This window comes from Vespa mandarinia, chromosome 21, assembly GCF_050613455.1.
Source record: "Vespa mandarinia isolate Hongniang chromosome 21, ASM5061345v1, whole genome shotgun sequence".
In the NCBI taxonomy this organism is placed as follows: domain Eukaryota; kingdom Metazoa; phylum Arthropoda; class Insecta; order Hymenoptera; family Vespidae; genus Vespa; species Vespa mandarinia.
Window position 1 is genome coordinate 4,000,834 of NC_140830.1, and position 20,172 is coordinate 4,021,005.

The window sequence follows — 20,172 nt, forward strand, 5'->3', positions numbered from 1 at the left end:
CACGAGATGGCGCTAATGCGCCCATCCTTCTTTTCCTTTCTTCAGAATTATATATATCGTGATATTTTTTTTCAACGTCGTACAACGTCGCATTTATTTTTCACATGGTAAAATTTTATACAATAAAAAAGACAATTATATATACAGGAAATCATAGAATCATCTTTCGTCCTCGTATTAGCCTCAGGTATATTCGTTTCTTTCTTGCATGGTCTTATAACTGGAGATCTTTTGAAAAACGTGATTCAATACTTCACTGGCTGTATGAATGTCCGAACTGCTTATCCTTAATATACTACCAAATTCTCTAATGTAATGATCCAATTCGGTGTCGTTCGATAAATTCTTACTCGACATGTATTTATTCGTCAATTGGGATAACTTCAATAAGTCAGAACTAAATGCCTCGTCCAGGTCAAATAATTCCAAGGCCGGTGGTGGTAATTCCTGGAAGCTCGGTGGAAAGACCTGAGAAATGAAAGAACAACAATGATTGGGAAGATAATTGGAAATGATTATTTTCAAATCAATTCTTATATCGATCTTTCTGTGTGGATGTTTTACCGATGCTTGGGTAGGCGGTAGAGGTGCCTCAAAATGAGCTGGTATCAAGCTCAATGGTTCGTGCTTCACTCCCAAAGTTTCATATGCCTTTATAGCAGCCGGTACCATGTTCAAGTTTATCGAATAAAAGTGATGTTTAAACAGTTTCGTATATTCTCGCGGAATCTCGATATTGTCGAGATCCTGCGTACAAACTTTTGGATTGTCCGCTTGTTGCGTTATATCGGGTACAAAGTTGTATTCCCAAAACTGAAAAAAAAGTAAGAAAAACGAAAGATCTTTTTTTTTCTTCTCAATCTCTCTCTCTCTCTCTCTCTATCTCTCTATCGTCGATGTTAGACCTACATCGACGTCGTCCGGCTGACGTAAATCTCTCTCGGTCGTATCGTTCGAATCGAAGAAATCGAAAATCATATCTTGCAAAGCACTATTCCTTTCCCTCTCGATATAGGGATCCGTAAACATCCTGGCCGAGCCCAAAACGACCAATTTACCCGATCCATTTTTACCCGAATAGTACGCACAGATAGGCCTGTTCATTGGAATAGCGATTGAGCCGCTTGACAACGCGACCACCGACGGTTGCACAACGTTCAACGTCGCACCGTACGGATAAAGGAAGTTGATGTCTCTAATCGATTAGGAAACATATAACATTAATGATAACGACTAAAGTTATACTTTTTTCTTATTGCTTGCTCTTACGAGTATTCGTTGTGATCCTTCGAAAAGATCGATTTGTTCGACAAGCCTTGAGAGACGAGACACTCCTTCGGATGTAAAGTTTGATTATAACCCATACGTACGACGCTGTCTAAAATGGATGGATTTGAAAAAGAAAAAAATTATTATTAAAAAATATTATTATTATTATTATTATTATCTAAGAAAATATTATCGTAAATTATACCATTGTTAACCATCACCCCGTATTCCTCGATCAAGAAATTAATATTCGTGTTCGATTTGTTTTCGCCACCTTCGCCTAGCATCACTAGAACGTTGCCGCCGGTGTTGACGAAATTTCTGATGGCGTTCATTTCGCCTTCGGTGAACTTATTTCTCGGTCCCGGTAATACAAAGACCTTTCCACTCGTCAATGATTCTTCGGTGATGGTATCGTTGTTTCTGAAAGAACGTTAAAAAGTGAAAAAGACGAAGCGTACGCTTCGAAATTCAATGATCTGCAAGAGATCAATTTACTTACTCGATCAATTTCCATTTTGGTTTCAACTTTCTCTGCAACACTTTGAACTCCTCGTTCAATTTTCTTTCATTCTTCGACGCATCGAAGACGACAACGTTAACATTATTGTTGTCGCTACTTCCTCCACCGAAGATCGAACTCATCCTTCCTTATTTTGCCAGAGAAGATAGGTAGAAGATCGACGAATATATTGACGAGATCAACGATTCACTCTCGTCGACATTACACGATTGTCGACGTGAAAAGAAAAAAATGATAACCGTCCTCGTTTATTTCGACAAAACGTATATCACCATCCTTTTAACCTCAACGCTACGTCGCGTTGTCAATGGCAACGAATTAGACACCAAAGCCCAGCTAATGGCGCGATAGGCTTCTATAACAGCCAATAGTATTAAGGAAAGAATTACGTATAACGTAATTGTCCATAGAATTCGTTTTTGGCTTGCATAACATTTTCAAATTATCATGATAATATCCTGTTAATGTTAATCGGTTATACAACGTACGTTGTATAAATAAATACTTTATAATAAATAGGTATAATAGTTGTCGCGCGCCTTCGTTTGAATTGGTCCATTCGAATCAAACCATTGCGCATGCGTCAGAAAATATCTTCGACTCTTCCATAATATTTACTTTGGGCCAACTTCAGGCCAATAACAATTGTCAACCGGTGTTAGGCCACGTGTCCCCGTCTGGTAGACGAGAGTTCTTTTTTTTTTTTTCTCACATCAAACAAATCTAGAAAACTTAGTTTGAAGGAAAGAAGGAGAATGGCAACTCTCGAGCAAGACAATAACGAAGAGTTGAAACAATTATTGAACGCTCCTCCTGTGAGAAATATTACCGAGGATATATGTATGGCTCCGCCGTTATCGGTAGGTTATTAATTACGAATTCATGATAACGTTTAAGAAGGTAACGTTTAAAAACTTGATTACGCGCAATTGATTGCAGACTAACGTGCCACGGCCAAGTACATCTCAAAATGTTAATCCATCTACTACCATGAATCCGATGGTACCCAATACGGTCAATAGTACAAAGGAAATTCCAGAGGCTTGCGTACAGTAAGAAAATCCTCCTAGATCTTCTCTCAGGCATCCCCCTTTCTTTTTTTTTTTTTTTTTTTTTTCTTTTTCTTTTTCCAGAAACGTCGTTTCCACCGTTAACTTAGGTACGGAATTAAGACTGATGTATATTAATACGAGAACAAGAAATTCGGAATACAATCCAGCAAGATTCACCGGTTTAATAATGAGAATACGTAACCCCACAACGACAGCTTTGATCTTTCGTTCTGGAAAATTGGTTTGTACCGGAGCCAGAAGCGAGGCGGATTCTTGCTTGGCAGCAAGAAAGTTTGCCAGGATTATACAAAAATTGGGTTTCCCGGTAAGGACGTCGCTTGGATCCTTATATTAATGAAATTAAACTTTTCATTATATCCTTCCTATAATATATTATCTCGTTCGTTGCAGGCCAAATTTTATAATTTTAAAGTACAAAATATAGTCGCTACGTGCGATCTTAAATTTCCTATTAAGTTGGAAAATTTAAATCAAATGCATGGTCAATTTTCAAGTTACGAACCAGAGCTCTATTCCGGTTTAATATATAGGATGGTTTTACCTAGGGTGGTATTACTCATATTTGTAAATGGAAAGATAGTATTAACTGGTAAGATCGAATAATGTTCAATCGATATAATATAATATAGTTTCTTTACCGTTTATGCGATTCAAGGTATTATCCTCTCAAGCCAGTCGCATCTATCGTATTTATACCGATCTGTGATATTAAGATTAGCTTATGTTGCAGGTGCAAAGAAACGATCTGAATTGCAGGACGCATTAAATAATATTTATCCGATATTGAAAAGTTTTAGAAAGCAGTAAGATAGTGTCGTCATTTTGTACGTTCGTGTTATATCTTTATAAAATAATATTTCTCTTTATTTATTAATTGATTGTTATACGGTAACTTTGCCACTGATTTTACATTTCATATATATAGAAATGTATTTGATAAGGTGCATTCCCTCGCGACCCGATATGCCAATATGTAACAAATAATATTTAATTATTGAATATCTCATTGATAGTATCTTGTAAAAAAGTGCAATGGAACGATACGTGAGATATCGTCTACGTAGTTGTGTCAAAACGTCGTTTGTTTCAAAGAACGGAATTTCGGATAAAGTTGAACGACAAATCTCATGTTAAAATACGTATAATTCGTGTGTGTGTGTGTGTGGCTGTCTGTCTGCTGTCTGTTTGCGTACATGCGTGCGTGAGTGTGTGTATATTACAATTGTTTACATCGATAAATTAAATGGTTCGTTTTAATAATAGCATTTTTTAGTGCGACGACGATCATTTTAATGTATAATATATTGAAAAAGTCTTAAATAATTTATGTAGAAGAAATTTACATGTATACGTGACTTTTCTCTCTCTCTCTCTCTCTCTCTCTCTCTCTCTCCCTCTCTCTGATCTAAGCATGTATTACAATTCTTTTATTTAACACGCATATAATATTTTTCCATCGAGCATAGTGCATAGAGTAGTTATTCAATGTGACTTGACAGTAAATACTCGATAGATAACATTTTTATATCTTTGCCTTTTTAGTAAACCACATTTATACCTTTTTTCGCAGCTATCGGTAATTTTTCCCCTCGGAAGAATGGATTCTCGTCCTAAAAAGGAAATCGTAGGAATAAAGTTGAAAAAGTTCAAGTACGAAAAAGTTCGTCGACTTACCTGAAATTCAATGATCTTTTCAAAATCAGAATTTGAAATGCGTATACCAGGAAGACCATTATTGTTAATGGAATTAGACGGACAATCTGCCATGTGTTCGGTATCGCACATACAATCCTGTAAGCTTTGATAATGACGACTAAACGCCGCCGTATTCTCAAAGTCGACAAGACAGTTGTTCTCACCTGATATCAAATAAACTTTTTTCTTCTACGACATTATACAGGCTTATATATAGAATTATTAAAAAGGTAAAGGTTAATTCTTATTATTCTCCGCTCGGGAGATAGAAAAAAGAAAAGAAAGATATTGATATGATCAGGCACTTTAACGAGGGAAACTACGAAAGAAAGAAAGAAAGAAAGAAAGAAAGAAAGGAAAAGTCTGTAACTCACTGGTGTATCCTATTGGACAAGGATTCGGCGGTGTGCAGTAAGCAGGTAATGCATTTTCAGTTTTATCATCTTTTCCACCCTTTAAACCAATGCTCTGTTGTATCCTATGTCTATCGTTACCCCTGTAATAATCATTCGCATGCTGATGACTCCATAGAGTACTATGTTGCAGGTATTCTTGATCGCGAATACTTGGATTGGGATTGAACGTATCGACGGTTTCGTAATCAGCCGGTAGATCTATCGGTATTTCCTTTGGCTTATCAAAGTCATCGGACAATCGAGAATTACCGAAATATTCGGCGTAAGAATTGACAGCGTCGATAAAATCGTTCAACGTATCGATGGTATTTTGATGATGCCTTTCCGCAAGAAGATGTTCTTCCTAAAAATCGATAGATTAGATTGACCAATTGAAATCGATTCGCTCGTTAATGATAATCGCAATAAGATTATTCGTCCGTTTAATTTTACCTGAATCGTAGATGGTAAATAGAACGATGCCTGCGTAGCTACGGCTATCAAGAGAAGTAGAATACAGTACGGCATAGCGGGAGGAGCGAATTGTAGCTGTAATCAAGATGAAAAAATGACAATTTACAAGATGACAATTTTTTCATTGACCTCTTTGCGCACGTACACGCGATCTGGGCCATCGAGCTCATCAAAGATTCGCTTATGTTTCTTACGATTATCAACGAGAGAATAACGTTTTCTTAATTACCAGGATCGGTGATTGATTTAAGTAGCAGACGAACGGAGCAAACGAACGGGTCCTTGACGAGATATTTTTTGTCCGATGGCTGCCAGTATTCACGTCAATCGGACCCTCGGAATCCTCGAGAAGAGAGCGCCGTTGGTGGTCTTGGCTAGTATCAAAGTATTGATCCTTTCGATTTTACGAGAGCTACGTAAAAAGGGAACCTTCGAACTCCCACTCGCTTTTCCACTATGTTTCTGGCAACCCACATTCGTAAAGCCGAATTACGAGCGAAGGTTGTACGTCACGATATCGGGACGACGAATGTCTTTAACGTATTTAATAATTTCATATTCTTTTTCTTTCCCACTTGAATAATTATTTGCAATTTATTGTAAAATAATTCTTTCTTATCGTATTCAACGAAAAGACTCTTAATCGAATCTAGGCCAATTTATTCGAGTTGCATCATACAAAGAATTTCTTTCTAAATGCTCCTAATTGTCTATTATTATGTATTATTGTTCATATCAAATTCAAATAATATGATAATTAGCTTCGGTAATCACGGCTGAAATTTCGAGGCGTCCTTTTATCAGATATAAATGGAGATTCGAAGGGATCATTTTTGTAAGAGATAAAAGGGGAAGAGAGATATCAAAGGACCCTTCTGTTCTCATTACGGTCGGTATATAAACGTCTATTAGTCGTTGTCCCGTGTTTACGGACTTTCGAATGCAATTCTTCAAATTTAATTCTTAGTTAATAGTATGGTTCGGTAGAAATCAGTGGCCTATGTGAAATATCGTAAAACGAAAAGGAGGAACTGTTCCTGACCTCTCTCTCTCTCTCTCTCTCTCTCTCTCTCTCTCTCTCTCTCTCTCTCTCTCTCTCTCTCTCTCTCGATTTTTCCAAGATTCCAAAAGTATGTAGGGGCAAGGTTGAAAGAGAGAGAGAGAAAGAGAGAGAGATTTCAATCTCGTCCGAGACGTTTATAGCTTCCTGTAAATTCCTCGATACATCGTTAGCGCGTAAAATACGGGTCAACAGAGAAGAGATCAAACGTGGAAAATCATCGTAGCTCGTCCGATTTCTCGCATGACCAGAAGCCCAGAGATTGCATCTCTAGAATTATCGTAGAATTCTTTCGATTGGCTCTTCTCTCTTTTTTGTCTTTTTCTCTGTTATTCATGCGAGATGGAATATGTGAAAAATCGAGAGACATAGAATATGTATAGTAAATTGCGACGATTGTATATACATATAAATATATTGTTTAATGATGTCAGCGTTGAGGGGTTGTTACGCTCTGTCTCGGCGTCACAAGTATTGATCTCCACGAAGCGACTATGCGAATGAAGTATATGCGTTTCTCCGAAAAATTTCGGAAATAGATTTTTATCTCTCTCTCTCTCTCTCTCTCTCTCTCTCTCGTTCATTCTTCCTTCCTTTCTTCAACAGGCTATTTATTATTCCACCCTCGTTTTGTTACGTTGACGTTTTTTCACGAGCTAGATCGTACGAGTTATCTAATATATGCGTACGTGCATGTGCCTGTCCATTAGAAAAATTTCTATTACGTAATCTGCAGATACATTCAAATGTTACAACCTTTTCTTTAGATTTTCACTCAAAAATCTTTCAATACGTAGAACGATTCGTTAGTTCGATCTGAGATAGATTCATATTCTCTTTTCGTTTATTTCCTCGCTTTCGTCGTTCCTTCATCGTTCCTCTCTCTCTCTCTCTCTCTCTCTCTATATATATATATATATATATATATATATATATACATATATACATATATACATATTTCTCTCCCCTATTGGAATCCCGCCGCGTCAAGGGTCTCGCACCAATGCGTTGGAGCACTTAACGTAAAACACATTAGCATATTCGGTGGACCCTGAATTTTGCTGTCGCTGCAAGTCAGTTAACAAAGTCAGGTGGTTCGACCGAAACTAGTTTATTATACTGTACGTATTCCCTTTGATATCACGCGTGTACGCGTACAGATATATATTTCATCTTCGTTCGCGCCCAGAAGATACGACCCTTGTATGTGTATTTTCTTCCAACGACGAATAAAATATCTTAAAAATAATAAAGTCGCTAATCCGTACTTGATCGATATCCGACAATGAGAATCGATTATTTAAAGTTGGACGTTTTAATTTCACAACGGTAACGGTGCAAGCTTCGGAGCACCGCATGTTGCTCGATCGGATAGAATAATGGAGAAAGATCAATCGTACGTACATAACATCTCTCCAACGACAGACAACTAATTTTGCCGATAGAAATATATTAGGCTGCAAGGAGGAGTCAAAGGATAACCTTTCCTCGCAATTATCCAATTATTGACGTCCGACAAAAGGATCTCCTCCTCCTCCATCATTGAAACAATTTAGAAAATCACGTTTCCTAATAAATGGCTTTCTCCTTTTTTGCTTTTCGATGAAAAATTGAGAAAGGAAACTCGATTTTTATGAGTACGCGTTATGACAATTGTTAAAATTTCAAGGAAAGAAAAAGATAGAGACGCTTAGACCCCTCACATTATACACTACGTAAATAAAACTCCGTGTCAGATCCGAGGATCTAACGAGCGTGGAATCATTAGTCGATAAGATAAAAAGAAATTCGATGAATTCATGGTGCTTCGATCTTCATGGGTGAAGAAACATATGTACGTGCTCGTAACCCGAAGAGATCCATTGGGAATGATTCGTGGTAGGTATCGTGGGAGGTTGACGCGATGGAGGAGATCATCAAGTACACGATCAAATGTTTACTCAATGACGGACTGCTTGGTTGCTTCGTCAATTCGATCATTTTGAATAATAGATTGATCAAGATATGCCAAGAATTGGACGCCTTGGGTTTCGATTCGAACGTCTTTAATAATTTCTATTTTTCGAGGGGACATCGTGAGAAAGATTGCGTGTGAGTGAAAACAAATTATAATGCTATTTTGTTCGATCAAAAATCATGACATTATTATTTATAATTATTATATTCTCTCCGAAGATACGTGTACCAATCTCAATAGAGTTCTTTCTTGAATTGGCAGGTTATTAGAGAAAGGAAGAAGAAGAAGAAGAAGAGACGGAGAAAAAATGAGAAAAAAAGAGGAGGAAGAAAAGAGTCGAGAAGATTTTTCTCTTGATCTTAGGGCAGAAGTTATTTTAGGAAGTAAGAAAGTATCTGCAGGATCCATCTATCCGTTGAACGGAAGTGCTTGTAAAAGAGCAGCTACTTATGATTCTCCTAGCAACGAAAAAATCGATCGTAACGAACGTATGAAATCGCAGGGCACCTTCGAATCAACCCTGGACCATTATTCCTGTCGATTGGAAAATTCTTCCAACTTGTCCGACGCGGTACGCTACGCGAATGGGAATGATAGTAACGCCGATAGGAAAGTTAAAGGGAAAAAATGTCGAAATTTATTTGTGCCGTGGGACTGTCGTTGTCGTCGTCATCGTCGTCGTAGTTGTCGTTGTTGCCGTCGTTGCTCGATGTCGTTAAAGCCACGGATGAGAAGACAACGTCGTTTATCTTTGCCCTTTAAAGCCGACGATGTGACGAGGGAGATTTTCAAGGTCGATCCAACTCTCCTCCTCTCAGACGAATCTTGTCTGATCGCGACTAAAAGAAAATTCGAAATGGGAATATTGAGCGTTTGTTCCTGCCTTAACGACGTCGTTCGAAAAATATTCAGCGAAACTTCTATCGTGGAGCTACGTTTGATTTTGGACATTCGTAAAGATTACATCACCTTCAAATTGACAGGTAGAAGAAGTCAGGAGGCGAGGTCCTGTCTCTTGTTTGCGAATCGAGTCCGAGTACCGATCCGTCAGAGCGTGCACAGGCTAGACGTCGGGATTATTACCAAAGGCGATATTGGCCCGATCGACCAAGGTATAATATTGAACATCGACGAGAATATAAAGGAAAAGGATGATTCATCGATCGAAGGAAAAGAAGAGGATGATGAGGTGAAAGGGAAAAGGAAGGTCCTAACGGAGAATATCAGTGACGATTGTACGACAAGTAAACGACTCGATGTTGATCCTACGTGTCTTTCGAACGAAGACATTTTATTCGATCGAACTGTCTTCTGTCGTCCTTCTTGCGAGACTCCGATCGTCCTGTCCCATCATCGGTCGATCGACGAAAACGCGAATATTTTGAATCCTTGTTCGTCGAATATTTCCAAGAACAAGGATGACACGTTGAATTTGACAAAGTCATCAAAGGAAGAGGAAGAGGAAGAGGAAGAGGAAGAGGAAGAGGAATTGAACGAAGACGTTTGCGCCCAAAGGCTTTGCAGTTTGGTAACCAAAGATGAGATCGTTCGTACGGTCGAGACGAGAGAAGAAAAGGAAGAAATCGTTATTAGCAGTTCGATGAGCATGGACAGTTTAACGAGGAGGAAAGAAGTATTACTTTCTAAAGAAGTAGCGAACCTCGATGATTGTGACTCGAGATGTTCCTGCCGTTCGAAAGTTTCTTCATTTTCGTACGCGGGACGAAAAAGCGAGGAAAAGCTTCAAGGTGCGTTGGGAGACAAGATCGAACGAGTAGAGAATTCATCCGTGATTGGTGAAAAGGATATTCGAAGGGAGCAAGATCACGGGGTTCAACTCTGTCCGATCGAAAAAAGAGAAAATCATAGGGAGGATCATAGGGACTTTGTATCGTTGTCGATTCAAACGTCAAGAACGAGGTATTGCGCGAACGCTAGTTCGACCGTTATAGTCGCAGCCGATGGCAACGATAGAAGGAAGGGATCAGGATCGCGAACGAAAGTAAGAGAAGGACGACTTCGCGATAAAGAGTCGTCGAGAACGACTCTTTATTTTAAAGTGCCGAGGAGGAAAAAGGAGGGTGGATTTTTAGAAAGCGATTGCAAGAAACGCTTCCTCGTGGGAAAATATAAGAATCGTTTGCCATACGTTTCTACCTGTAGGAAATGTTTCTATAATCGAAAGCGAAGGGAGCTTTCGAGTGGCGAGCCATGGATCTCGAGAATAGAAAATTACGTTGGCTTTCGAGATTCGAACTTGTTTTCAAAGAGTTTTTACGGCGGGAGGAGATCCATTGGCCGGCTTAGAAACATGCTCCGCGCGAATTTACGAAGATTAATGAAGAGGGGTAAAGCCGAGGTAAACGTCGAGGGGACTGCCGATCGCTCCGGAGGACCGTCGAGGAAGGAACTTTATCGAAGGGGAGAAAACGGAAGAGATAGGAAAGGAACGAAAGATGGATCTCCGTTCTCAAACGGTCAAATTCCGAACTATTTCGATCGTATTACGATTTACGATTTACGATCGTCCTTCGACGATCGTTCCTCAAAAGTTCGCCGATCGACGATCCATTCCCTATCGAAATTCAAAGAAGGATCGCCAACTCGCCGGGATTATTTATATATACCGATTGGTCCACGACGATCGAACAAAGGAAGTATTAAACTCGTCGACGGATTTACGTCTCGTTCTCGTAATCGCGATCTCGTTGGCACGACGAAATTCCTTTCCGAGATGAAAAGAAATTTCACGGACGTTGAAAGTGGAAGAAAATCTAAGGAGATACGAAAGACGTCATGCGAAAATAGAAAGGAACTTTTTTCGTACGAACGATCCGTCGACGATTACGAGAAACCTATCAGCGATCTTGGTTTAGATTTTCGATACAAGTTGGAACAATATGTCGCCCTATGTAAGAACATTAGATATTCTTTTTTGGATAATGGGAAAGGGGAGGATGTTAGAACCAAACAATAAATTCTTATTTGGCCTCGCACGAACGAGGTTGATAACTTGCTCGTTATTCGAGGATGAAAGGGAAAATTGTTAATGATACAATCGAGTACGTACGACGGGGAATATTAGTTTTAGTTTTTCTTTTTTTCCCTCGACTCTTCAATCCTACCGATTTAGAAGCAACTGAATTGATAGTACGTACGAACCGAGGTAGAATTGGAAATACAAATATTCGCGATATTATTCGCCCGAGGAGGACGAGAAGATGATAGTGAAATTCGAGTTATTCGGGTCGTAGGACTGTCGGTGGTGCGAGGATAAAGAATGACAGAGCTACCATTCAGAGAACAGCAGGCAGCCTCTGGAGCAGATCGATATTTCCTGGCAACCGTGGAGAGGGTGCCCACGCCGCGACCGCTTTACCCTCTGTTTGTAACAATGCGAGTCGGCTTCTAACGTCTAGCGATGGATTTGAGCCAACGCACCGATAGACAAGACTGATCTTAATTTCGTCGATCACCGAACATATCTTTACTTACTCCCTATCTATTCATTTTCTCACCTTCGACCTATTATATTGTATTATATTATCGAGCGATTAAGTAAAATGTCCTTGCTCCTTCGTCTTATTTATTTTTTTAATTTTAAGAACGAGATAATAAAGAGAAATTAGAGAGGAGAAATAAATCCGTTCGGATGAAATTTTTTCGTTCCGGGAGAGAGAAAGAGAAGAAGACCAACGCGTATATTTTCATTAAAATACGACGATCCTCCTTTTGAGAGACCTACGGTATTTGCATAAAGAAACGTTGAAATTAATTGGCAAGGGCTTTCATTTGCCAATGACAACGAGAGCTTCGTTCGATCTCGTCTCAACTCTTAGTTAATATCCATTTGCGAAATCACTTCGATCTCAACCGATTATTCAACAAAATAAAATAGTAACTTTAAGATAGCAAAAGGTAGAAATATATTTATAACAATATCGTATGTCCGATAGAAAGCCTCGAGCTTGACCTTGTTATATTTGACAAATATCATAGAGAAAGCTAATCACCGATGGATAAGGATTAAATATCGAAAAATTCATGAGTCACGATTGAAATCGATCAAATTCGTTATTAGATCGAATAATAAGCGAAGGAAGACGATCGGAGCTCGATCCAAGGTACGATCGTTGAACGTAGTTAATACCATTACTATGGTTGTTTGCGCGTGCCGTTTTGTTGTTGCAAACGGTTTTCCCATGGCAATGTGGGTGGTCGAAGGGCAGGTGGGGTAGAAGAAGCTCCGCCTGGGGTGGCTACGAGTGGGGTCGATGGATAAACTCTATTGGCCAGTGATATCGATGCGTCGAACTCGTCAGCCAATGGGATCGGACGACCTCGTCGTGATGCGCCGACGACGTCTTTCCAAGTCGACTCTTCGAGGATGCCGAGGACGACCACCGCGACGACCGCGACGACCACGACGACGACGACGACGGTGACGGCGACGACGACGACGACGACGACGACGACGGCGACGGCGACGACGACGACGACGACGGCGACGACGACGACCACGACGAACACGACAAGGACGAGGACGACGTCGACGAAGACGTCGACGGCGGCGGTGGTGGCAGCTACGACTTAAGCGACGTTCTCCGTCGCGTACCCCGCATCATCCTATTCTCTGTTCGTAATCATATCTGGATTTCATTATCGGTGAGTCTTTCCCTTTACTTTTTTTCTCTCGAATCAAATTTTTACTCCCTTCCTAATTTCCATTTAATTTTTTTACCACATTCTCTTGCTTTTTATTTTCCATTATCTCGTGGAGTATAACACGTTTCGTCCGTCAGGGACCAGAAATCTTGTTTCTTCTCAAATTACGTCTTTCTTCGTTGCAAGTTATATGTGAGTGGTGATGCGTTTCTGGTGATGTGATTCTCTTGAGTGATTTTTTCGAAAGATTTTAAGATCAACCAAAGTCGTTCCCTGGAAAAACTATTGATCGATACGTCTATCCGTTCTTCTACGATTTTTCTTCGATCAAGAATAATCGTAAGTGAAGGTTTCGAAAGATTGTAACTTTTCTCTCTCTCTCTCTCTCTCTTTCTCTCTCTCCCCCCCTTTCTATCTGCGGAGATAGAAATTCTATATACCATGGGGGGTTATATTGGGGTTTGCGGGACTGAAGGTTACGATAGATTCTATGATTTACGCGAAAAATTCGCTGAGAAAAAGAAAAAAAAAAAAAAAAAAGAAGTTGACTGTGTATTAAAAATTAAAAAAGACGATTAAAGGCGAGCTTTAGGCACCGGCGATCGAATCGTTCGCCCTTTCGAAAGAGGTCGATAAAATTTATCAAAGCGAGAAGAAAAAAAAAGACTTTGGGGAGTAATTATCGACATGGAGGATGCTCAGTGTCCATTTAAGAGTTGAGTCAGCGTTTCCCATCGACGTCGTTCCACCCTAATTCGTTAACACGTGCTGTGCATTTTGTGCCTTTTGTTCGTCACGTGCCGTTTTAATATCCGACTGTCATTTCTTCGTGTTCGATGCCCTTTATAACTTTCTTTATCTCCTCTCATCTTGGCGCACCCTTCTAATCTTTACACCTCCATTTCGAAGATCGTTCCTCGATCATCGCGTCACGTGACTCCTCTCGTTCCACGTTCTTTTTTCTTTAGCTCTTATCAAAAGCAGGACGACTAGCAGTCTCAATTTACAAAACGTATTCATCGATTTGGTACGCGCGCGAGCAAACCATTACGTAATTTCTCACGTGGCAATCGATACTTTATTTCGCTTACGCATCATTTACCGCTTACCGCTTCGAGGAATCATATAATATTTCAAAATTCACATTCTACGGATAGAATGGAAGTAGGAATTGTTCAAAGCATGGCGATGGAATGAAAATAGGGCGGACAAAACTCTGAGAGTTTAAGTGAAAAATACGACCGTAAGACAGGGCTGAGTTTTATTTCTCTCTCTTTCTTCACGATCCTTCTCCCTTCGAGATAGATTCCCCGGAGAGTTCGGAGATTAGGGATGGAGAGACTGCCACTCCAAATAAACACCCCTACACTCTCGTACTTTTCCGCCCTTATATATGTATATATATATATATATATATATATGTACATGTGCATATGTGTATATATATATATATATATATATATATATATAAGGACGTGGCTCGATAGGGTAGAAGTAGCTATTAAACAGGATATAATCCTCCAAAGTCCTCTTCCTGATCTGTTTTCTCCAAGTAATTATAAAACTGTCGATCGTCTTATTTTTCTCTATTCGATAGATGCATGTGTCTAGGCGATGTAGATTAAGAAATCTTCGGTTATGAGAAAAAAGAGGACAATTTTTCAGTCCGCGTGTGATAGAATTGTTGCAAATCCTTTCAGGGGATTTCGTATCGTAAGGAAAAATCATGTGACTTGGTCTACTCCAGGGATTGCCGAATAAAACAACGCAACGACGAAAAGGCCCGAAGCAAGGCCAATAATTGTAAAATGTCTGGATTCGCGTCAGCGAGTCTTGTGGCCTTCAATTCCTTCAAGTCTAAAGCATCGGAAAAACTTTCTGGGTAATGGATCGTTTGTAGATTTTAAATGAAACGCGTTGCGTTCGACGTCGTCGCTAAATAACGTTTCCTTCTAATACAATTGATACAGATTCAGAAGGAGTAATGCCGGCTACGAGGAATTTGAAATGCCTCCAGAGGCAAGCAAAGACAACAGAGGGTTCGAGGATGAGCGGGGATACAGTGGACAAGCGTCTTTCGATTCGCTTCCAGAACCAGAAAGACCACCATTACGACATATCGATACTTACTGCAAACCGGAATTACCCTGTTTGTCTAAGAGATACACCGTCGCCGTATTGGCTTGTTTAGGTGAGCCTTCCATTACTTTTCTCTCTCTCTCTCTCTCTCTCTCTCTCTCTCTCCCCCCTCCACCAGGATGGGCAAGGGGTGTGGGATGGGGAGGGGGAGGGACGGGCGGGAGAAATAGTATTCACGTCGAAAAGTATCGTCGACAGAGGGAAACGATCGGATTGCAGGATTCGTCATCTCGTTTGGCATGAGGTGTAACATGGGAATGGCAAAACTGGTGATGAAGAACACGACCGAAGAGGGCGAGCAATTAAAGTTCAATTGGACGGTCGGCACGGAAAGTGCCATGGACTCGTCCTTCTTTTGGGGTTATCTTATAACTCAAGTCCCGGGTGGATTTCTAGCCTCCCTTTATCCCGCAAATAGAATATTTGGTGCGGCTATAGCGATATCTTCATTTCTGAATCTCCTCGTGCCTGGTGCTCTCAAGGTCGATCCGATCGTTGATATGATCGTCCAAGCATTGAAAGGTTTTGTCGAGGTACGATATTCATTCCGAGTTCATATGCTTACATATATAGAGACATTTAGATAATTAATCAAGGTATTAAGATTCAAACTATCTTAATCTTTTCTTTAGGGCGTTACATATCCAGCCTGTCATGGTATTTGGAAATTTTGGGCGCCACCACTCGAAAGATCACGACTGGCCACCTTGGCATTTTGCGGATCGTACGCCGCGATGGTAATAGGAATGCCGCTTTCCGGTTTATTGAGCAATTGGTTCGGTTGGACGGCGTCCTTTTACTTTTACGGTAAATGTTTCGATAATAAATTTCCTATTGCCAAATAATCCCGTCAACGTAACTTAAGCGAAATAATAATTTTAGGCATCGCCGGTTTAATTTGGTACTGTTTCTGGCTTTGGCTGGCTTTTGAGAAACCATCGAAGCATCCTTCGATTTCTGCGAAGGAGCTTCGATATATTGAGGATTCGTTGGGTCAAGGGCAAGTTCAGGCACCGATACCTACGTTCTCCACGACCCCATGGAAGAAATTTTTTACGTCGATGCCGGTCCACGCGATCATCGTCGCCAACTTTTGCAGATCCTGGAACTTTTACCTCTTGGTCCTTTTTCAAGCTCGCTTCATACACGAGGCCTTCAATATATCTCTCGTCGAAGTACCTACGAGTTATTATTAACGCTTTTCTCTATTTTCAAACTTATACGTGGCGCAATATCCATAAATTCGTTTAATTAAAGATCCTAAAGAAAGAGTTAACGTAAATATTTTAATTGGAACAAGTAGGATCGCAAAGCTTCTTTTATTTTTTCGTCGTCGTCGTCGTCGTCGTCGTACATTGATTTTCTTCAATTTTTTTCCTTTTTCTCGTTATTCGATAACGAACAAACATATCGGCCAATCGAAGATATTTTGTTCTTCTTTTATCAGACTGGCATGGTCGGTTCGATCCCACACTTGATGATGACATTTATCGTCCCGTGTGGGGGTTTGTTGGCCGATTATCTTCGTAGACGTGGGATCATGTCGACGACAAACGTTAGGAAGCTCTTCAATTGCGGCGGCTTCGGCATGGAGGCTATCTTTTTCTTGGTAGTCGCGAACGCAACCATGCACAAGGACGCTACGGCGGCGAATTTTGCTCTCATTTTTGGCGTTGCCTGCAGTGGCTTCGCCATTTCCGGCTTCAACGTTAATCATTTGGACATCGCACCGAAATACGCGAGCATCCTGATGGGCATGTCAAACGGCATAGGTACGATAGCCGGCCTTCTGGTACCGTTTTTCGTCGATTACATCACGAAAAATAAGGCGAGTAAAGCACGATCGATCGGCTATATTCAAAGATATAGTCGCATCTGCGATGCGAGGAGTGTAAAATTTACGGAAACGAAAGAAAGATCTAGAATCTATATTATAAACGAATGTTTTAGGCTGCCGAAGAGTGGAGAAACGTATTCATCATTGCCGCCTGCGTTCATTTCTTCGGTGTCATATTTTACGGGATATTTTGTTCCGGCGAATTGCAACCCTGGGCCGATTCCACGATCGAAGAACAAAAGAGTTGGAATCCTATGGACGAGCTTAGTCAGGCGAAACCACCTGCTGTACCACCGCCCCCGGCGACGATGCAGTCCGAATTTATTGTGAGCTTTAACGCCATTGACGTTTACATCATTTCTCAACGTTCTATTTAAGTTATTACGTATATTTCAGAAACAACCGTCCCTCGGCGATGCCGCCGACGATTGGAACAATTATTCTCAACCGTCGATGATCGCCGATCATACGTACGGCCAACAACAAGATAAAACACCCGTTATAAATTACGGATCGACGGAGACAAACAGTAACAATCCATTTCACTCGACGAATCCGTTTGCGACGGATCTAAACGCGACTTTGGTCCAACCGCCTGCCAGAGACGATTATACGCACGACGTTACGCAGAATCAATGGAATTGAAATTGATTTCTTCGCGCTATTCGCATACTGAAAGTACGAGTAAAGAAAAAGAAATGGGAGGATGGAGCTGAGCGAGGAAAGTATTCTTCCGTTTCCGAATGTTTATTTTTTGTTTCATTTGTTAATCCCCGCTTGAATGTCTTCATCTTGCGCATTCGCCCGTCGGCGCAAAAACGCGACGTAATGAGAGGCCGACACGTATTTGTTTCCAGAGAAAAAGGAAAAAAACAAAAAAAAAAACAAAAACAAAAAAACAAAAAAGAAAAAAAAAACAAAAAAAACCAAAACAAAACAAAAAAGAAAAAGCGACGTTTAAGCGATGCTCTCCGAGAAAAAAAAAAAGAAAATAGAGATGGAGAATCGATTCGAATTCTCCCATCTAAGAAAAAAAACTTCTTCCAGAAAGTCGTTCGCTATTGCGAATGCAACGAGAAATAATTAATGAAAGTAAACGAGACAATATTAGAAACTTTTGTTAGCTTAGAAAAATTTTACGAAGAGTTTAATCTCGAACCATTGATATGACGAAGATATGAAGAAGTCGTTAATGATAAAGAATATTAAGAAAAAGAGAAACGATCTCTTTTTAGTTAGTTATTGAAAATCGAAAAAAACGAGTGTGTATAAGCACTTGCGTAACTTATGTACAGGCAAAAGCGAAGACAATAAGAATCTTTTTGCCGACAATAAGCATCATTTTACGACAATAATTGAATAGAGAACATACCCATAGGTATGCGCTAGTGTTTACGCGAATATGAAAAAATGCCTAGATGCACCTAATTTGGCGAAATTTCAAGAAAAATGAAAGGAAGAAAGTCGGAATTTCTTGCAAATGCGGCAACAAATCTTTCCCTATGTTATTCATTTAGTTTTCTTTCTCTCCTCCCGCCCCCCTCTCTCTCTCTCTCTCTCTCTCTCTATATATATATATATATATATATATTTTTTTTTTTTCTCTGTCTATCTATCTATCTATCTATTTCTCTTTAAAAGACGAAACAAGGTCGTCTCGTGATTGTAGAAATATAGCAATAAATTAGAAAAGGATTTATTCAATCGATACGGATATTAGGAGAATTTTCTCGTCGAAAATTACGTGAATCGTGACATTCGAATGAAAGTATCCGCAAGAAAGTGATAATATTATTGAAAGTAATAGCGTCGTAAGATAAAACTCGATGAAAGTACTATTGATTAACGAAAGACAGACAAGATAGAAGAGAAAACAAAGTGAAACGACGAAAGTAAATTGAAAGTAAATCGATAAAGTTTTAATCGTGAAATTAAGAAAAAATATATATTACACTATACATGGTTTAGATGTATTTCTATTATCTATTGATATTATAGGTATATGGATATATACATGCTCCTCTTCTACCTATTATACATATACACGAGATCATGTACTGTAATAACATGTATATATGCAGGGTTGTTTACCAAGTACCTGTAATGTGAATTTCTGGCGTTACATTATCGTGTTAATTCGTTAGATAAAAAAGAAACTTGCTTCGATAGTCACTCGATGAAACTGACGATACCGATGAACTTTTCTCTTTCTTTCTTTCTTTCTTTTCTCTTTTTTCCCCCCCACTCTTGAAATGATGTCACGTTCTGAATTTACTGCAGTGTACTTACTTACATAACGTATGCACATATACATTAGCATTATTATGATCGTTTTTGACCACAAGTTATGAAAAGAAACGAGAGAAAATATGAGATTATGTGGAAAAATGAATGGATCGATCATCTATTTCCATAGTTTCACTAGGGGCAAATCGTAATAATACACATCGTGTATCGATGATAAGGAAATAAGTGTGAAACCAATTATCGAGCGGCACCTTTTTTGTTGCCCGATGAATTAGTCAATTTATGCGAGACCTTTTTAAGACGACAGATACATATATAGATATCGATATACGTGTAAATCTAATGAAATGAAAAATTCTTATTATATACGCATACCACACGAACACATGATAGGTATATACACCCATTGTTATCATTATTGTTATTATTATTACTGTTCGTACATTCGTATTTAAAGAAAAGAGAGAAAGTGCGTAAGCGAACGAGTTTATAGAAGAATACGCATCGTTTCGTAATAATTATTGTGAGTAACGGCTATAATAATTATATTAAATTGGGGACAATATGGGGACAATACGGGCGAGCAAAGCTAATAATCGTGTTAGGAACGTTAATTAAAGTTGACGAGAGCTTTATGAGAAACGTTGCATACCCATTAATATAGCCTATGTGTAAGCATTTAATAAGATAAATGTCGTTTGATTTCTACATTTTAGAATTGTGACTATTTTCCGGCACGTATCTATTTGCAAACGTATCCATCGTAAATTAAGAACATTTCGAAAGGTTTTATTCGATCGTGCGTTTGGTTAAAGGATAAAAACAAAACAAGGTACAT

General features: G+C 39.5%; 5 protein-coding genes across 10 annotated transcripts in view; 3 read left to right on the top strand and 2 right to left on the bottom strand.

Annotated features, from left to right (window-relative positions):
• Positions 1-78: 78 nt before the first annotated feature.
• IFT52 (intraflagellar transport 52) lies at positions 79-2,115 on the bottom strand. The gene is made up of 6 exons (XM_035871596.2): positions 1,772-2,115; positions 1,475-1,692; positions 1,270-1,378; positions 910-1,195; positions 565-813; positions 79-468 (listed from the first exon to the last, which is right to left on the bottom strand). Exons 1-6 carry the CDS (start codon positions 1,912-1,914, stop codon positions 184-186), a joined length of 1,290 nt encoding a protein of 429 aa, XP_035727489.1. The 5' UTR covers positions 1,915-2,115; the 3' UTR covers positions 79-183.
• Positions 2,116-2,320: 205 nt separating this feature from the next.
• On the top strand, positions 2,321-4,574 carry Trf (TATA-box binding protein-related factor). Of its 3 annotated transcripts, XM_085663247.1 has the most exons (6): positions 2,321-2,652; positions 2,732-2,844; positions 2,926-3,169; positions 3,256-3,454; positions 3,596-3,689; positions 4,436-4,453. In XM_085663247.1, exons 1-5 carry the CDS (start codon positions 2,548-2,550, stop codon positions 3,670-3,672), a joined length of 738 nt encoding a protein of 245 aa, XP_085519373.1. In that variant the 5' UTR covers positions 2,321-2,547; the 3' UTR covers positions 3,673-3,689; positions 4,436-4,453. The 3 variants fall into 3 exon arrangements, with proteins under 3 accessions (XP_085519373.1, XP_085519374.1, XP_035727541.1); XM_085663248.1 differs by lacking the exon at positions 3,596-3,689 and having other exon boundaries at positions 4,436-4,574; XM_035871648.2 differs by lacking the exon at positions 4,436-4,453 and having other exon boundaries at positions 2,322-2,652; positions 3,596-3,736.
• 7B2 (Secretogranin_V domain-containing protein 7B2) overlaps positions 4,337-20,172 on the bottom strand; it is a 29,782-nt gene continuing 13,946 nt past the window's right edge. Inside the window, exons 1-5 of one of the 2 annotated variants that reach the window (XM_035871649.2) lie at positions 5,659-5,791; positions 5,409-5,504; positions 4,935-5,319; positions 4,540-4,724; positions 4,337-4,475 (exon numbers count right to left, since the gene is read on the bottom strand). In XM_035871649.2, coding sequence (XP_035727542.1) covers positions 4,404-4,475; positions 4,540-4,724; positions 4,935-5,319; positions 5,409-5,483 — 717 coding nt within the window. In that variant the 5' untranslated portion in view covers positions 5,484-5,504; positions 5,659-5,791 and the 3' untranslated portion in view covers positions 4,337-4,403. Of the gene's footprint in view, positions 4,476-4,539; positions 4,725-4,934; positions 5,320-5,408; positions 5,505-5,658; positions 5,792-20,172 lie in introns of those variants that run through there. The other variant, XM_085663249.1, reaches the window with a different exon arrangement.
• Positions 7,559-12,474, top strand: LOC118443891 (uncharacterized). The gene is made up of 2 exons (XM_035871511.2): positions 7,559-8,580; positions 8,708-12,474. The coding sequence occupies exons 1-2, from the start codon at positions 8,393-8,395 to the stop codon at positions 11,421-11,423; spliced, it is 2,904 nt and encodes a 967-aa protein (XP_035727404.2). The 5' UTR covers positions 7,559-8,392; the 3' UTR covers positions 11,424-12,474.
• Positions 12,730-18,641, top strand: VGlut (Vesicular glutamate transporter). Of its 3 annotated transcripts, none has more exons than XM_085663260.1 (9): positions 12,730-13,111; positions 14,812-14,993; positions 15,082-15,302; positions 15,449-15,783; positions 15,883-16,057; positions 16,133-16,425; positions 16,698-17,078; positions 17,201-17,413; positions 17,484-18,641. In XM_085663260.1, the coding sequence occupies exons 2-9, from the start codon at positions 14,920-14,922 to the stop codon at positions 17,730-17,732; spliced, it is 1,941 nt and encodes a 646-aa protein (XP_085519386.1). In that variant the 5' UTR covers positions 12,730-13,111; positions 14,812-14,919; the 3' UTR covers positions 17,733-18,641. The 3 variants fall into 3 exon arrangements, with proteins under 3 accessions (XP_085519386.1, XP_035727438.1, XP_085519387.1); XM_035871545.2 differs by having other exon boundaries at positions 15,470-15,783; XM_085663261.1 differs by having other exon boundaries at positions 14,859-14,993.

What these genes read in the sequence shown, in the direction of transcription:
- IFT52 (XM_035871596.2), bottom strand. Translation starts at nt 1,914, where the DNA reads ATGAGTTCGATCTTCGGTGGAGGAAGTAGCGACAACAATAATGTTAAC. An exon ending in AAGGATCACAACGAATACTC is followed by an intron (nt 1,196 to 1,269) that starts GTAAGAGCAAGC and finishes CTAATCGATTAG; the next exon opens with AGACATCAACTTCCTTTATC. An exon ending in TACCGCCTACCCAAGCATCG is followed by an intron (nt 469 to 564) that starts GTAAAACATCCA and finishes TTCATTTCTCAG; the next exon opens with GTCTTTCCACCGAGCTTCCA.
- Trf (XM_085663247.1), top strand. Translation starts at nt 2,548, where the DNA reads ATGGCAACTCTCGAGCAAGACAATAACGAAGAGTTGAAACAATTATTG. An exon ending in GTATGGCTCCGCCGTTATCG is followed by an intron (nt 2,653 to 2,731) that starts GTAGGTTATTAA and finishes AATTGATTGCAG; the next exon opens with ACTAACGTGCCACGGCCAAG. An exon ending in ATTCCAGAGGCTTGCGTACA is followed by an intron (nt 2,845 to 2,925) that starts GTAAGAAAATCC and finishes TTCTTTTTCCAG; the next exon opens with AAACGTCGTTTCCACCGTTA.
- LOC118443891 (XM_035871511.2), top strand. Translation starts at nt 8,393, where the DNA reads ATGGAGGAGATCATCAAGTACACGATCAAATGTTTACTCAATGACGGA. An exon ending in CATCGTGAGAAAGATTGCGT is followed by an intron (nt 8,581 to 8,707) that starts GTGAGTGAAAAC and finishes TTGAATTGGCAG; the next exon opens with GTTATTAGAGAAAGGAAGAA.
- VGlut (XM_085663260.1), top strand. Translation starts at nt 14,920, where the DNA reads ATGTCTGGATTCGCGTCAGCGAGTCTTGTGGCCTTCAATTCCTTCAAG. An exon ending in CATTGAAAGGTTTTGTCGAG is followed by an intron (nt 15,784 to 15,882) that starts GTACGATATTCA and finishes TCTTTTCTTTAG; the next exon opens with GGCGTTACATATCCAGCCTG. An exon ending in GGCGTCCTTTTACTTTTACG is followed by an intron (nt 16,058 to 16,132) that starts GTAAATGTTTCG and finishes TAATAATTTTAG; the next exon opens with GCATCGCCGGTTTAATTTGG.